The 18,227-nt window shown below is 42.4% G+C and overlaps 1 protein-coding gene across 10 annotated transcripts in view; it reads left to right on the top strand.

Moving 5' to 3' along the window:
• Window positions 1-6,040: 6,040 nt before the first annotated feature.
• Window positions 6,041-18,227, top strand: part of MAPK10 (mitogen-activated protein kinase 10) — a 106,598-nt gene continuing 94,411 nt past the window's right edge. For 5 of the 10 annotated variants that reach the window (XM_071753604.1, XM_071753599.1, XM_071753603.1 and 2 more), the window contains exons 1-2: window positions 6,044-6,746; window positions 11,356-11,475. Coding sequence is in view for 3 of the 10 variants with exons in the window: in XM_071753594.1 (XP_071609695.1) it covers window positions 6,744-6,746 (3 nt within the window). In the remaining 7 variants the exon portion in view is untranslated. Of the gene's footprint in view, window positions 6,747-11,355; window positions 11,476-18,227 lie in introns of all 10 variants that reach the window. The other 5 variants (XM_071753600.1, XR_011727764.1, XM_071753594.1 and 2 more) reach the window with 5 other exon arrangements.

Here is an 18,227-nt window from a genome sequence, read left to right on the forward strand (position 1 = left end):
GTAAACATAACAGTAGCAGAAAATGCCTTAGATGCCTTAAGAGCAAATGTGACACGGCATGGGAGAAAGAAGGATATGGTTACAGAGACAAAAAGGGAATGAAGGTTCTGGTGCTTATGATAGCGTCAAAACTGCCTGTTGAATTTCTTTTTGCTTTTTCCAATTTTGTGATGAGGACTCAGGCTGGGTATTTTTGCTTCAGTTTTGCATCTTCTAGTTATTGCTAATTGTGGCTTCTGCTACGCAACTTGCAGCTCCTTTACTTGCCCCTTCTCATTCAAAAAAAAAAAAAAAAAGAAGTGAACTGTAGATTCCTGAAGCTTACCCAGTTAAATATGCTACAATTACTGACATTAGCTACTTGGTGCACTAAAACTATCTGGCTTATTGCTTATGTCTGCCGTGCAGGTGTTTGCAAACTGCAGCGGAGGTTGTGCCCTGATGCCTTTCATGGCTCCCCAAGACATTGGTGATGCTGATGACTATGGCAGGACCTTCTCTGGGTATGTAACATACCTGTGTATGCTTCTCCACTGCATCCTATCCAGTCTTATGGTAAAAGCATGGAGAAAACTTTATGTGGTGATTGCTTATTTGTGACAGAGCTAAGTCAATTTAAAAAAACAACCAACAACCAAAACCAAACAGAGCAGGAAAATTGGAATTGCGTAATTTTTCTCTGGAAACAAATGTCTTCAGGTCTCAAGAATGATACAGGGATGAAAACCTTCACTTTGAAAAAATAAGTGCTGACAGCAAAACAGACGGGAGGAACAGGGTAATGAGGAGAGCAGAGGACACAGTATAGTTATTGCCAGAATGGCATTAGCACGGGCTTCCATAGCTCAGGACAGACACAGCCAGTGACTTCATTCACTGTTACACTGATCATTAAGTGTTTACTGACCATATGTCAGTGTATTGCCTGCCACAGGCATCTGGATGTTCCTCAGAAGCAGCTACCTGACCCGAGTTAGAGAATGTCTGTTACAGTTCCCGGGGACAAGCGTCTGTCTTTGGCTCTGGCTATGCTGCAGCCTGTGGAATATTCAAACTACTGGCAGGAAAAGCTGCAATAAGTTCCCAGAATCTCGTTTTGGCGGCCGCCACGTGGAGCTGCCGTGTGGAGCTGCGGCGAGGCCGGTCCAGCCCGCAGCTCACGGCGGTGCCGGTTCCGTTCTGCTCTTCCCTCCCCCCTGGTCCCCTCAGGAGGGGAAGTGCCAGGGGCGCGCGGGCCACGCCACGTGGCTGCCGCTCTCGCGAGAGCCCGAGGCGAGATCTGGGCGTTGCCCAAGCAACGGCAGCCATGGCAGCCGCACCCGCCTGTGAGGAGCGGCTTCCGGGGAGCGGGGACACGGAGCGTGGGGCGGCAGCCAAGGAGCCGAGGGCACCTGAAGCCATCATCGCCCTCCCAGCAGAAAACCCAGCCGGGGTGTCCCCTCGGCCACAGAGAGTGCGTCGACCCAGCCGGAGCTGCCCCGGAGGCACTCGGCCGTTCGGGTGCCGGGCTGCACAGAATGTCTAAGCCCGCTGCTCGTAGCCCAGGGAAGCGGTGACAGCGCCTGCGTGCGCTGCGAGCAGGGGAATGATCTGCCCGGCCTGGTGACAGAACTGAGCGAGGAGGTGGAGAGCCTGAGGAGTATCTGGGAAAGTGACAGGGAGAGAAATGGGTGCAGCCGCATCCTGTCGGCCAGAAGGCAAAGGTAGCAAAGGAGGCACCGCCAGAAGCAGAGGATCCCCCGCCCTCGGGCCACCGGGCAGAAGGAGGGGCGCGAAGGGACAGCGGTGAATGGAAAGGGGTCCCTGCTCAGGCTGGCAGGGGAATCTCTTCCCAGCCCTTCCCAGCCTCTTCCCAGCTGTCCCTCCCCCCCACAATAGATCCGGGAGCTGGAACTGGAGGAGCTGTCAAATAAGGACGTTGATAGAGGTCCCTCCAGGGAGCTGCCGAGGCAAGCAGGGCCACGCGTTAGCACCGCTCCTATAAAAAATAAAAGGAGGGCGATTGCGATAGCAGATTCCCTTCGGAGGGAAACAGGGCCCAAGAGAGCCCCATGTGCTGGACAGACCCATCCCACAGGGTAGTCTGCTGCCACCCTTGGGCTGGGGTCAGAGATGTAACTGGGAGGTTCCCAGCTCTGGTACCACCTTCTGATCACTGCCCGCTCCTGGTCATGCAGGGGGGCAGCGAAGTCTCAAGACAATAAAAGGGACTCTGGGGGCTGGGCCGAATGGTAGAGGGGTCGGGAGTGTAGGGGGAGTCTTTCTCAATGCCTTCAGTGGCAAGGAATGCTGAAAGGGACAGGAAAGCACTCCTGGTCAACATGTGGCTTAGAGGCTGGTGCCACAAGTTGAATTTTGGGTTCTTTGATCATGGAGATGTTTACACGGCACCAGGCCTCCTGGCAAGAAATGGAGTGGAACTGGCTACAAGGGGTAAAGGGTGGCTATAAACTCTTCAGAAAGGATAGGGAAGGAGAGGTGGTGGGGTGGCTCTGTGTGTTAAGGAGTGTTTTGATTGTATAGAGCTTGATAATGATAGTAATGATAAGGTTGAGTGTTTATGGGTAAGGATGGGGGGAAGACAAAGAAGGCAGATATCCTCTTGGGGGTCTGTTACAGACCACAGAAGCAGGATGAGGAGGCAGAGAAAGCATTCTACAAGGGCTGGCAGAGGTCCCACAACTGCCAGCCCTTGTTCTGGTAAAGGACTCCAACCAGTTGGATGTCTGCTGGAAATTTTAACAGAGGAGACAGGCTAGGAGGTTCCTTGAGTGTATGGTAAGCAAGGCTACTGAAGAAGGTGCCTTGCTAGATCTGCTTTTCATAAACAGGGACTGGTGGGAGGCATGGTGGCTAGAGACAATCTTGGGCTTAGTGACTATAAAATTTTTTAAGTTCTCAATGCTTAGTGAAGGAGGCAGGTTGGGACTTCGGGAGGGCAGACTTCAGGGGTCCAGCTGTCCAGCAAATTTCTTCAGGGTGGCGCTGATCCTGGACAGGGTCTGGTGCAGAACGGCGGTGGGTCAAGAGACGACCACAGCCACATCATGGACAGCCCCTGAGTCCCTTTTGTTCCAAAGGGGCAGCTCTCATTCAGCCAGGTTCACTAGAAGACAGGCTGCCCAGAAGGGAGCAGAAGGGTGTAGTCCTCCACCCAGTCATCAATTCTTATCTTCTTTCAGGTGCCACTCCTCCTCTGTTCCAGCCCCCTTAGCCAGGTACTTCGCAAGTACAATCAAGGTGGCTTAGTCATGCTTGGAGGGACCACCCAGCATTGAAGGCTCTACCAAGTAGGTCTTATCATATCCCGAGGCGTCACCCTCTGCTGAGCTCTGGCCAGCCAGGTCCTCCACCCTAGCCAGGGCTATTCACTTTAAAATTGCTCCTTTGAGACAACTTCAAATCAGTGAGGTCAGACTCTCACAGCTCTTCAAGAAGGAAATCTTAAAAATGCAGGAGCAGGCTGTCCCCATGTGCTCTAAGACAAAATGTCAGGGAAGATGACTGGCCTGGCTGTATGGGGAGCTTTTGCTGGGACTTGTGAAATAAAGGGAAGTTTATCTTCTTTGGGAGAAGGGAAAGTATCTCAGGGTAAGATCAGATGTATAGTTTGGATGTGCAGAGAAAAAATTAGAAAGGCAAAAGCCCTGCTGGAGGTCAGTCTGGCCACTGTCATAATGGACAACAGAAAAAGTTTTTACAAATACATTAACAATAAAAAGAGAGCCAGTGTGAATGTCTGCAGGGGGGAACATGACAGCCAAGGATGAGATACTTAATGGCTTCTTTGCCTCTGTCTTCATTAGTCAGACCAACCATCCCCAGGTTATGCAGCTCCTTGAGCTGTAAGATAAGGATGGAGAGCAGCACAACTGCCCTTCATCCAGGAAGAAGCAGTTAAGGACCTGCTCCAGCACCTGGACTCTCAAAAGGCTATGAGGCCAGATGGAATCCACCCCAAAGAATTGAGGGAGCTGCCAGAGGCACTCACCAAGCCTCTCTCCATCATTTATTAATAGTGTTGGTTAACAGGGGAGGTCCCAGATGAGTGGGAGCTTGCCAGTGTGACACACTGACAGGCAGGCAGGAGAATCTGGGCAACTGCCAGCCTGACCTCAGTGCCTGGAAAATTATGGCAAGTGCAGGACAGCCAGGGGATCAGGCCCAGCCAGCGTAGGTTTGGAAATGGCAGCTCCTGCTTGACCAACCTGATCTCCTTCTATGACCACGTGATCCACCTAGTGGATGAGGGAAAAGCTGTGGATGTTGTCTACCTGGACTGGAGTAAAGCTTTAGGTACCATCTCCCACAGCATCCTCCCAGAGAAGCCAGGCCAGAGAGTTGAAGTCAAGAGAGTTAAATCCAGTTGATGTCTGGTGACCAGTGGTCTCCCCCAAGTCTCAGTTTTGGGGCTGGTCCTGTTCAGTGTCTTCATCAGTGATCTAGATGAGGGGATTGAGTGCTTCCTCAGTACGTTTACAGACAACACCAAGTGTTGGTCGGCTTGAGGCTGGACAGGCTGGATCAGTGGGCCAAGGCTGAGGTTTATGAGGTTTATATGGTTTATATATATACATATATATATATATATATATATATATATATATATGGTTTATGAGGTTTAACAAGGCCAAGTGCTGGGTCTCGCACTTTGGCCTCAACAACCCCAGGCAATGCTACAGGCCTGGGGAAGAGTGGCTGGAAAGCTGCCCAGTTGAAAAGGACCTGGCGGTGTTGTTCAGCACCCAGATGAATATGAGCCAGCAGTGTGCTGGCCAGATGAATATGAGCCACCTGTGCCCAGGTGGTTAAGGAAGGCCAAGAGAGAGCCTGTATCAGGAATGGTGTGTCCAGCAGGAGAAGGGCAGTGATGGTGCCCCTGTACTCAGCTCTGGTGAGGCTGCACCTTGAGTGCTGTGTTCAGTTCTGGGCCCCTCACCACGAGAAGGACATTGAGGTGCTGGTGTGAGTTCAGAGAAGGGCAACCAAGGTGGGGAAGGGTCTGGAGACCAAGACTGTGAGGAGAGGCTGAGGGAATTGGGAATGTTTAGTTTGGAGGAGGGCAGGACCTTGCTGGGCTCTACAGCTACCTGAAAGGAGGTCATAGGGAGGTGGGTGTTGGTCTCTTCTGTCAAGTAAATAATGAAATCAGGACCAGAGGAAATGGCCTGAAGTTGTGTCAGGGGAGACTTAGGGTAGATAAAGGGAAGAATTTTTTTACTGTGAGAGGAGTCAGGTGCTGGAATGGGCTGCCCAGGGAATGGTTGGATTCACCAGCCCTGGAGGTATTTAAATCTGTGTAGGGGCACTTCAAGATATGCTCTAGTGGTCATGGTGATATAGGTAGGTGTTTTATTATCATTATTTTTTTAATACTGGGGGAGGGGAGGATGTTGACATTTGGATGGGATGTGTTGACCTTAAAGGTCTTTTCCAACCTTGACAATTCTATGATTCTGTGATAATTGATGTACTGAACGAAGGTTTGGTTTTCAAACAAGATAGGTATTTCAGCAAGGCTGTATTTCACCATATTTTTGGCTAGCTCTTATCCCTGCCCAAACCTCATGGCAGTATAGTTCAATGTACCTTGTTTGCTGTATAATGTCAGAAGAGAGAAGACATCCTGCAGTGTGATGCATGAAGAAGAAATATGGTCTTTGTAACTTTTCAGTATGAGGACATGAGCAGTCATCACCAGCTCTGCTGGTTCGGTGAGCTCAAAATGCAATAGTACCTCTGTGCAATGAGAACGTTCAGAAGTGGCAAATTTTAGGTTTGGGGATTTGAGGCATTCTGGTAGTGGGCACAGCATACTGCTAATGGGGAGATCTCCAGCCATTCCTTGGGCTTCTAAGGGACTGCATTCTTAGAGTTTCATTGCTTGTTCATGTGAGCAGCATCTGCCTGGATATCTGTGTTAAATAGCTGTGAAGGAGATGTGTTGTGATTTTAATTTTTTTTTCATCCTTGAGCACAAAACTTAATTTCAAGGTTTTTTTTTGTTTTTTTGTTTTTTTGTTTTTTTGTTTTTTTGTTTGTTTGGTTTTTTTATGGTGGTGGTCATTGATACCTTTGTATTGCAGCTAAATGCAAACAAAAGAGCAGATCCCCATGGCTGTTACTACCCTCTCTGTAATGATGAGCTCCCCGATGCTGCATATACTCTGCTGCTGCTGGGGAGTGCTACAGGAGACTATTCAGCTTCCCTTTACAGTCTGCTTTATCCATCCCCTGATTCACCAAGAGATACCATGGCTGTGGCTGCAGATTAGACTTTTCTCTCCCTCCCCCTGCAAGACCTCTGTGGGCTTTGACGTCATGTGTGCTCCTTTCAGTTGCCATAGCAGCCCCATTCCCCAAGCTCTCTGCCTGTTTCCTCTGGTACGTTCCACAATGGTACAGCCAGCATCACACTGCACAATGGTTTCCAGGCAGTGAGAGAGCGTGATTCAGCAAGCCACTCTTTTTTTTCCCCTCTATTTCATTTCATTATTATCAGACATATTGCCTCCCCTTCTGCTGTTCTGCTCTGTCTTCTCCCCCAGGCTTTTATTTTGTTTTTTAAAGGAAAACGTTGATTTACCTTGAATCCAACTGCCCATCTTCGATTTTTTAAAATTTTATTATTATAAATAGCCCATCGTCCTTGGCACTGTTTGGAATGTGATTTTGAAATACCACTTAAAGTCGCAGTTTGGGCGAAAGGTTTCTGGACAAGGAGAATAGCTATCAAGTACGGAATGGTAGGTGCTGATTCTAATATTTTATGACTAATTGCTTTTGCAGGGTGGGGTGATGAATATTGATTGCTGTTTAAAAAAACAGGGAGAGAGGAAGGGAGAGACAAGTGAATGAATTAAAATGCTAACTGAAGCAAGAAGGCTGCAGCTGCACATTTTGTGGCCAGAAAATCATAATTTTCCTGTGTCTGGGTGCGTATGATCTTTTCTGTTTGGGTGCTTTAGGTTGCTGGTGATTGTGAGAGCAGTGCAATGGCACATTATGGTCAGGAGTGGGATAGTGCTTTACCAGCTGGCTCATGTAAACAGTAATGTTTCCTTAGCCTTTTCACCTCTAATGCTACCTGGAGACTTCTGGGGGAAGGAGGTGTCATTAGTTGCAATTTATAAGAAATAAGTGCATTTTGTGATATATAGAGACCAGTTGGAGTTATATAAAATTTGAATTTGTAAGAACAAAAAAGAGGAGATAGGATAACGATAAACTACTAGAATATCCAAAGGATGTAAGTCTTAGCATTTTACAAAGTGATTGAATGCCAAAAAAAACAACCAAACAAAAAAAGTATGTGTGGGGAGAAGCAGGGTTTGACAAATGGTGGCAAATTTGGGGGTGGGGATTGTTTTTAGGAAAGTGGTATTTTAAGGTAATAATTACTCTTATGCATTACTGTAAGATGCAAACGACTAGTTCTGCCTATTGGGTCCTACAGAACCACCAAGACATTTAGTAGTCTTTATGGTACCTACAGGGTAGCTATTTTACAAAAGAGATTGATTTCACTGCAGCATGTACAGATTGTCAATGTTGCTTTGCAGGGAGATCCTATGGCAGAAAAGCTATTGCTACAGAGAGAAATGCGTTGGGCTTTTTTTGTTTTGTCTGGGGTTTTTTATTTTGGTTTTTGAGATGCAGAGAGGCCTTCTTAGAAATAATGCAAATTTGACTTGGATAATAGAGAGTTACAACATCCTTTAATAAGCAGGAGGTGCTTCCAGTGAACCACAAAGAGCGTGTTTCGCACCATTTGTGTACTCAGTGTAAGCTTGTTTACATGGGTTCTTTTTGCTGCATAGCTTCAGGATACCCTCAGTGCAGCTTTTCTCTCCTCTGATATGCTCACTGTGAGTTTTGCCAGACTTGTTTCAAGACAAACCAGCACTGTGTGGAAATACAAATTTTGAAGAAAAGGATGGCATAGAGTAGAATTTTTTAAAGAGGAAAATGCAAACTAATCTATTGTAAATGATCAAGAGAAGCCTGAAATCAGCTTGCTGGAGGACACAGAGCTTGTCATGCAAAACCAGCTTCAGAAAAGGAGAGAGGTGTTGGTACTGCGCAGGCCCATTTGTTGTTGGCAGTATAAACTTATCTTTGGTTCTTCTGCCTTGTGGAAAGTGGACTGCACCAAACCTCTGGTATTTTAACCTTCTTTCAGAACATTGCTGTTACTAGCCAGGAACACTCTGGATTTGTATTTTTTTCTGTGTGTGCTTACTCTTCCTACTAGGAAAAGTGGCACAGAAAAACACCTTTTCAATTTGTTCAGCTAAGGACTTTCTCTTATGGGGACACAGATGTGAATTACAAGGGTGATTTGACCTCAGCTATTAAATGATATTCTTTCTCCATGACTCTCAGCATTGCTCTCCTGCTGTTTCCAAGTTCACATAATTACTCAGGGTCCTGTTGTAATGATTTTGTGTAGGAGTGCTAGGATTATGGGGATTTCCTAAATAGGATAAGGGCAAAAATCACTTAACATGAAAAAGAAGTTCCCTTCAACTGCTTGTTTGTCGATTTGGTATCAGAAAATGTCCCTCTCATTGTTAGAAATACGGATGTGCATTGAGGAGGCTTTTTGTGAGCACTTGGGGATGAGTGCTTTTGCACACTACATCATAGTTTTAGTAAGTTTTGCAAGGCAGAGAAAGAAGGGTCCCCAGCTGTGAAATTATTTATCTCTTAAACTGTTCTGTCTCTTAAACTGTTCAGTAGAAGCCGCCCAGTATTTTTGACAATCCTGAATAACAGAAAATATCACTAGCTTGTTGATAAATTATTCAAAACAAAGTTTTAAGTTATTTCTATATTATTATAGATATTAATTTATTATTAATTATTTTTATTTTATAATTTGATTTATTTTTATTTATTTATTTGTTATTATTATTATTATTATTAATAATAATAATAATAATAATAATAATAATAATAATAATAATAATATACTATTTCTGTATTGTTTCTATACCCATAGCCCCTCTCATCCCACTGGTTACATTTTGAGCTTATAATAGCCCTACTGTTACTATATATGTATGTATATATACACACACAATTGTGACTAAAGGCCTAGTGATTGCAGTATTAACCACAGTTGCTGCTCTGTTATCAGGAGAACAAGGGGGAGACTTCACTGGACCACAGTACTGGACATAAATATAACCTATCTTGCAACACTTACTATTCTGTGACCCTTTTCTATGATTCTTGCATGGTTACTGTTTTAAAGGCCACATGCAAGAAAAAATAACCCTCATGAAAGGGCATCTGTTAACACAAAAAATGCTGCATTCTCCAAGTTCCTCTTTCTTGCAGCTCCATCCATGGAGGCAGACTGAAGAAAAAGTCATGGAAACAAAAAATCTTTTTATTGAAGTAACCATCTGAAGCTGATGATCTAAACCTGAAAGCAACATACAATTTCAGTTAGTGTGAAGCATCAGGTGTTAGGACTGTGTTTCTTTTATGCTGTGATAGTGAGATTAAAGGATAGATAAAAAGCAGTACAAGGGATGGGATGGAATTTAAAGGTCTTTTGTTCACATTTGCAGAAGTTACCCAGCTTTTCTTGAGTTGTTTTACAGTGTTTCAGCCCGTAGCTTTGTTAGCAAGCTCTAGCATAAGTTTTGGTTAATTGGTAGAAAAGAAGGTCAGGAAATTCAGGTTCTGATAGTTTACAGTCTTGGTTTTTGGCGTTTTGTTTTGGTTTTTTTATATAGTGAAAATTTTTTTACAAAGGATTTGGCTCATGAAATCACTAGTGGCAGTGGAATGGTCTTCTCAACTTCATCTCTATTGAAGGGATGTGATTATGAGCTTTTGTGTATATTAGGGTATCCTAGACTGTGCCTGGAGTATGGGACAGAAGGGAGTCAAAACCCTTGTTACAGCAAGGAAGACATAAGCAGCAGTTGTATTTTTAGGCTAGTAGGTTTCCACCTGTCCAAGGAAAAGAGGCTGATGACCATGAGTGCAGATGCTTGCTGACATCACAGCGGTGACATTGGTAACACTGGAAAATTTGGGTGTTTTGGCTTTTTACATTGTAGTAAGCACTAAAGGCTGGAGGTCCAGAAAAGCCTTCCAGTCAAGTCAATAGCTGCCTCACCAGCATTCTACACCAAGAGGTCAGATAACTCAGGAAATCTACTATTTGAAGTGGGATTTCAGGGAGCCTCACTATGTGCAGCTCCTTTCCCAGACCAGTGAAGTGTAGTGGGCCCTCCTGGGTTAAGCAGTTATTTTCTGATAAGGATTTTTAGTCTTTTGAACTTATTACAAATTTTTAATTCACTTCTGAGCTATTTGAAAACATGTTGTTGAAGCAGTGGTAAGCAGAAGGTTTGGGCAACACTTTCTTAATACTAGTTACCCAATTTTGGTCAGTGATCAGACACCTCACTGATACATGCTTGATTGTTCTCTCCTCTCATTCACTTTCTTAATACCACACAGTTTGCTTTTTAGCCAATTTCTTGAGGTTGTATAAGTTTCTTAGCTGCAGGCACTTTGTCAGTTGAACATATTCTGTCAACATGTTTTGTTGTTTGATTTAATAAGGATGCTAATTTCATAAACAGCAGCAGTTCACAGGCCTTTTCTTATGCCTTTGTAAATCCATGTCACAGTTTTAAAGCTGTTCATAATGTCACAAGTCAAGTCCCCAGGTATTAGTCACTGATGACTGTGTACAAATCTCAACTTGTTACACTGAAATTTCCTCATTCCTAGGAAAAATTTGAGATCTGATCTGAGAAAGGTAGAACAGAAACAAAAGTAACAATTTTAGAACAGTTCTATATTTTTTAGTGCCACCTGCGATTTCATCAGCCTTAAACTTGAGGTCTCAAGCATCTGCCTGCCTTGATTTTTATATATATATATATATTTTTTTTTTCTGTGTATTTTATTTTAAAGAATTGTAACACTTCTCTCCCATTTAAACAACTCTTCATTCTGTATTGTTCTCTCTTTCTAGCCTTTCTTCTTTGCATGGATGAAGGGAATTTTATTGTACAGATGCCTGAAACCAGATGTTTTATGGTATTGCCAGAGGGAAATACAAAGTCATTGCTATATGATATGCAAATGCTGACATTTCAGGTTAGCTTAGTTGTCTGAATTTTTCTGTGTCTATCAGACTTGAGAAATAAACCTCAAATATTTCTTTCTCTCTCTCTTTTTTTTTTTTTTTTGTTTTTTTTTTTTTTTTTTTTTTTTTTTTTTTTTTTTTTGTTGTTGCTGTTGTTGTTGTGTTGGTTTATTTTTTGGTTTTTTTGTTTGGTTTGGTTTGGTCTGTTGTTTTGTGGTTTTTTTTTTTCTTAGGGCTAGTATTAGATACCTTTGCCAGCTGCAGGCCAGTGTCAAATATCAGCTATGGCAACCCATGCATGAAGTTGATGCCTTTGAACCATTTCCAATACATGAGACATAGCACATGCTGTGGTAAGTCAACAGTTTTTAATTAAATTATACTCGTTTGCAAAAAAGAGTGGTGCTTAATGCCAAAGTGCATCCTGATTTCTTTATTTATTTTGGGGAAGGAAGCATTAAAATTGCAGTTCCTAGTAAGTTAGTAACATGAGGATAATACCATGCCTTTTCAAGTGTGAAATTTCTGAATTGTACATGTAGTTATCAGATGGTGTGCACTGGGTATATGTGTTTGAAAGTGTAAAGATAGCAAAATAACTTAAAATTTTCCCAATTGAGAGCTTTTGCTTTAGCATATATCCAAAAGTTATTTGCCATGTGGTTAACTAAATACAGGGAAAAAAAAGGCTTTCCAGAAGTTACCTGTAATTATCATAATTTTAACAGTTCACCTTCACTACTCTTCAAGGCGGATGGATTTTTTTTCCAAAAAGTGCTGTATTCTTCACTTTGAGTTACAGACTTTTCAGTGGAGGCCCTTGATCACCTTTTATTTTCATAAACTTCGCTGGAAATGACCATTAAAGAATTTGCATTTTCTTTCTCACTTTTTGTTTTTGTTTTTGTCCTCTGACATTACTGTTCCTTGGAGTCTGTGAGATTAGTATTTTAACATTTATTAATGCCCTGGAGTCGGGTCACATACATGCGAGAAACTGTGAGCTTAATTTTAATTAAAAAGTAGGCTTTTTGTCATTATTCCTGAAAAAAGTGAAGCTTGAGTATGTGAAAGCTAGAGGCTCCAAAAATCTGTAACCCTCCCACCAAGATTATTCCCTAGTGCTATCTCAGAATCGTGGGGGCATATGACATGGATGGCATTTCTTACATGTCTGGGACTGATAGTTTTAAGTTGGAAAGGGAAGATTTTCTGTCCTTCTGCACTCTTATACAGACATGGATATACCTCTGTTCTGTGTCTATATCTGTGTTCCTCCAGTAGCATGGATTGGTCGAGGAAAAATCAAGAACGTTTTACAAGTGGGCCTGAAATTTTTCTAAAAGATTGAAATGCAAATGTCTCTCTTGGGGGCTCTCCAGCTGTTCAATTCCACTTCGAAATACTGGTGGATCAAATGTTCTCATTCTGCTGTATGTGCTTCTTGAAAAAGAGTGAACTCACTTTACAGCTTCATGCTTCCCTGTGTCAGGTTTGACCTGTGAGCATATCGGATGAAATATGTTTGCCTGCTGTATTTTTTGAGTTGCTGATGAAAAAAACCAACTCTGTGCCACCTGGCAGCCTAGTTTGGTATTTGGCAGGCTCCCCTCCCAACCTTATGGAAAATATCCAGGACGAGTGCTGTAGAATATGGGAGTAGAATGTCAGACAAATGTCTTCTGAACCTCTGAGTAGTTTTTCAGTGTGATCCTTTCGAGGTGTATTAAAATAAATTTGAATAGCCTGCAGAAGAATAAATAAAATGCCAAATCAATAGCAAAAATTACAGAGAACGGTGCCAGCGGAAGGGTGGAAAAGAGACCAAGGCAGCAGTAAATTCAGCTGTGTTGATAGCTATGGTGTATGAATCCATATTATATAAAGTGGTAGGAAGTATTTTGTAACCACACAGGGAAATACTTTGCTTGCTTCCTCTTCTACACTTGTCAGTGGGGTGTGTTGACTCTGTGTCTATTTCTTTGTGTACTGTTCTTAGCAAAAGAGTCTTTTCTGATTGCAGTCAGTCAAGAGAAGCAGAAACTTGAACACAACCGTGTAATACCATCAGCTTTTCCTCTGCTCACCTTCCATCTTGTGTTGTTTTTATCAGGAAGAATGGGGAGCACTGACTGCAAGTGGAAAGTAGAGCTCTTGTAGAGAAGCATCTGCAGTACTGGCAGCATCAGCTATCAAATTCATACTCACTGCAGTAGGGTGTAGGTAAAGTTGGCTCAAGGCAGCAGGATGTTAACTACTGTACAGGCATCAGATTATCTGCTTTAAGCTCTTGGGGCAGCCACTTTGCAGTGTATTAAAAAAAAAAAAAAGGAGTAAAACAAGTGAAAGAGATATGTGTGGGGTTATCAATGCAATGCAGAAAGTATGGTGTTAATGTAGAGATCCTTCTCTCTTAACTGTTATCTGTACAGATTACATGTGCCAGACAAGTGAAAGGACAGAGGTAAATATGCATGCTGGAGGACTATGCAGAAGTTATTTAAGCTAACTACATCCACAGCCTAATCTACAACACAGGAAGTATCCTTGTGTTGTATGCAGACAGCTGTGGTTAGCTAGAAGAGAATGAACATTACAGACATGGTGCAATATTTGAATCATTCAGGCTTACAGTTATTCATCACTTTAAAGAAAGTGAAGGTTTTAAGAACAGCCAAAAGTCTCACAGGAAAAATCCATCTAGGAAAGGCTTCTGTCCTCGGTAGCTTAAATATTTGGTGAAGAAAAGTCAGAACAAGATAAGCAATCTTTAATATTCTTCTTGCTATGTCCTGTTTCTCAAAAACCTGTGGTTTTTTGAAATAGAATTTTTTTTCGTGTTAAAAATTCTGTTTTCTGATTCAACATTATCTGCCTGATGCTGCTTTATGACCTCTTTCCTAAGTGATCAATATGAAGAACAAGTTCTGGCTGCATTGCAAATGCTGGTGGTTTTTTGGTTGGGTGGGTTTTTTGGTTGGTTTTGGTTTTGTTGTTTTATTTTTTAAGGGGATGTCAGGTGTAGATATTAGTCCTATCTTGGAAAAAAAAAATTCTTTTTGTGTGAACCCACTGTACGACTGCAGGAGCTTTGGAAATGTAATGAAGATACAGTAGCACCTTACAAGAAGGTGTGATTTACAGCACATATGAAATCATTGTTAAAGGTGGTATTTATACAGCAGACTCTGGAGTAATTTACTGTGTGTGTAGCTTCATGTTAATGTGACTGCTATCCCAAGATAGTTTGTGTAGATTAATTCAGCAACTGTTATAGAGAATTCTTAATCTTTACTGCCTTTGTTTCTGGAAAAATGTAACTCTAGTTAGGTATCCAGCTAGTAGGGTTACTCCTTGAAGTAGTGCGTAGCATGGATTGAACAAGTGCCAGTGCTCTCTGCTCCAGCTTGCCAATGCTGCATCATCTTGCATGAGAGGGAAGAAGGATGTGAGGATTTTCATGGTTTATAGGCTGTTAAGATTGAAATAGAGCACACAAGAGAAAGCACGGAGGAACTAATTGTCCTATGTGGACACGAAGGTTTTTCTTTGTTGCATATCAGAACCAGATGACATAATGGCCTATAATGGTATCTGAATGTTCCTGTCCTTGTAGTCTCAAAGCAAATTTTTCTTTGAACAGAAGCCCTTATTGTTGTTGTTGGGTTTTCCTCATCCGGTTTCACTACTTCATGCCTAGCCCAAATTCTGTGTATATAATGTACTGCATAAAATTCAGAAATAGTATTTAAATTATAGTAGTTAAAGATTGGCTCATATCCTTAAATAGGAACTTAAAAATATATGTTTTAATGCTGCTTTTTTAGAATTAAAAAAGTTTTTAAAACTTCTGTTCCTGAAACAAATCTGCATAGCTTACTTTGTGAATCATACTGGTACTTAAATATATGCATCAATTTTATGGAATTACAGCATAGTTTGGGTTGGAAGGGACCTTAAAGAGCATCGAGTTCCAACTCCCCTTTATGGGCTGGGACATCTCCCACTAGACCAGGTTGCTTAAAACCCCATCCAGCCTGGCCTTGAACACCTCAGGGATGAAGCATCCACATCTTCTCTGGCCTACCTGTTCCAGAATTTCTTCCTAATGTCCAAGCTAAATCTCCCCTTTTCAGTTTTAAACCAATGGTTTAAAGCTCGAAGATGGGAGATTTAGGTTGGACATTAGGAAGAAATTCTTCCCTTTGAGGGTGGTGATATGCTGGAACAGGTAGGCCAAGGAAGTTGTGGCTGCTCCACCCCTGGAAATGTTGAAGGTCAGGTTGGATGGGGTTGGATGGAGCAACCTGGGATGGTGGAAGGTGTCCCTTCCTATGCAGGGGGTTGGAACTGGATGAGCTTTAAGGTCCCTTCCAACCCAAACCATTCTGTGATTCTGTGATTTACAGACAGCTGAGAGTAGCCTCACAATCACAGGCCTTGGTTCTCTTGGGTGACTTCGATCACCCTGATATCTGGGAAGGCCACATAGCCCGGCATGCACAGTCCAGGAGGTTCCTCCAGTGTATTTATGACAACTTTTGACTCAGGTGGTGGTAGAGCCAATAAGAAGAGGTGTACTAGTGACTTTGTACTGACAAAAAGGTTCTGGTGAAGGACATTAAGGTTGGGGCAGCCTTTGCAGTAGTGATTATGAGAGAATAGAGTTCAGGATCACAGTTAGTATGCAGAAAACAAAAAGAACTGCAACCTTGGACTTCAGGAGGGTTAAATTTGAACTCTTGAAGAAATTGATTGCAGAAATCCCATGGGTTAGTATGGGGGGGCTCAGGAGAGCTGATTGATATCCACTTTCTTCAAGCTTCCTAGGAGGGTATCTGTTCTCAATGGCTGACACGTGGATCCATTCAGGCGAAGAGTAGGTATTACTCTCCCTCTCCATCCTATATAACTTATCATACACCCTCTCATAAGAGGCTCCATGCTCCTCTGCCACTCCAAGGCATGAGCCTGTAAGGGATTAGAGGCAGTTTTCATACTGCCTCAGCTGGTTAGCAAATTCTCAGACAGTTAGTTGGTGGTATCTCATCATCTCCCCCAAGGAATCTTCCTCCCAAAAAGTGGCAGTACCTAGGTGGGGCACTCTGTGTGAGCTTTGTTAACTGAGGCTCCTGCATGGCACCTCATCAGGATCTGCAGGTGTTTCCCTATCACTATGGGTGACCTTCCAGACTACCAGCTCTTGGGTATTTCATGCTTCTCTCCACATTTAATAATCCTATGGGGATATCAGCTTCTACATCTGTTAAAAGATGTTTCCAGAGACTGTGTCAGTGATTTTGTCAATGCCTCTATCTCTGTAGGTGATCCCAATCTCAGTTGCCTGCTGCAGGCCGACTCTCTCTTTGCCCAGGACTTTCCCCTTTCCCTGTCTCTGGGTCAGCATCCCTCACCCAACGGTCTGACTTCTTAAAATGCTCATTTGTTTTGACATAAGTGAGAAATCTCTTACTTCCTGAGAGGTAATTTAGATCTGAGAACATAAGGTATTTTTGACAAGTATTTTAACCTTTGTGCATGTAATAACTTCAAGTACTTCCAATACCTAAGCAGTATTTGGCCCTAAATTAATTATTAAATAGAATTTGCATTCAAGCATATTAATAATTGACCTACAAATTAAAGGGGCTGTGAGACAGTGTTTGGTACCTGACTACAACAGAAGAAGAAAGAAATCAAAGTAGTGCTGTCTTAGTTAATTTTTAACAGTGAACAGCTTTGATAAGGAAGAATTTTTTCTAACAGAAAATAATATAATCCTTTTTTAGTGCATTGTCAGTGTTAGTAGAAGTAATTTTAGTGTAGAAGGACTAATAAGACAACCTCAAAGTGAGGGAAGCAAGATAGTGTAATCAAGCTACTGGAGGTGCAATGGAAGAAATTCAAATTTTGGGATATTCATCTATATTGTTGGTCTGCAGTTAATTTTGTAGCTTTGATTTGAGAAACAATAGCATCAACTGAATATTGAATTCTTGTTGTAGAAAAAAGTATTCATCTGCATTCTGTCCTTTCTAGCTGCTTTATTGTTTCTGCCAGCATTTCTGGATCCAGTACTATCCACAGGACTGAAAAAGAGAGAGCTCAATTTACCAGGATAATTGGATGAATATTTGATTTTAAGCAACTGAATCATTCTGAGAAATATAAATTTAGGCAGTTGAGCAGTGCCTGTACTATTCAGATACTTAAAATCAGGCACAATATTAAGAGCATCCCTACCCTAGGTCTGGGTGCAGAAAAACATAATTGCAACACAGCAAAAAATCCGTGCACAGTTGTATTTACATCATCATTTTCTTCAGCCCTAGCCATGTTTGTTGGCTAAAGCTGCTGAATTTTCTAACTGTCATTTCTTCCCAATATTAGAAACCAGGAGTGAAATAAAAGGCATAAGTCTGAACCAGGGCTCTCATTATTAGTTAGCAGACATCTATAATCCCATCTGTGTAGATGTACAGCTAGGATCTGGGTCACATGAAATATTCCCTCCCTCCAACCAGAAGCCCTCTAATGATTATTTCTTATTCATTTTACAGAGAACACTGCAATATACTGCTAAGTGAATGTATTACCATTTTTAGAAATCTTCCCATAGAACAGCATTTCATGCAGCAATAACAGTCCTGATAAATCCCTGATTAACCCTTCTCCAAGTGTGTCAGATAGTATTAACACTTAACTGGTCAGAGCTCAGTTTTTACTGCTCTCTGTGTCTGTTTCTTCCTGCAGTCTCTGAATGAAGCTGTCACATGTCTCATAGTGTCAAGCCAGAAATTTCCACTTGTTAATTGGTTTACTGACACTTCTTAAGTAAAGTGCATCTCTAAAGATGGTGGTGGCAATTCTGATTGCTGGTGCAAATGTCAGGTGCTGCCTCTGCTCCTCTTTAAGTATAAGTCTGCTATGTATATGATCCATAGTATCAGTGGTAGGTGCCTCATGTTCACATTGTCTTGAGACTCAGTTTGCTGTGACTGCAGAGCTGGGCACCAGTGGTCATTAAAATTTTCTGCTTGAACCTTTGTCATCTCTAGCTTAGGTTTCTGTCTGAATTGATGCTCTTATCATGTCATCAATTATT

Source organism: Heliangelus exortis, chromosome 10 (genome assembly GCF_036169615.1).
Source record: "Heliangelus exortis chromosome 10, bHelExo1.hap1, whole genome shotgun sequence".
In the NCBI taxonomy this organism is placed as follows: Eukaryota; Metazoa; Chordata; class Aves; order Apodiformes; family Trochilidae; genus Heliangelus; species Heliangelus exortis.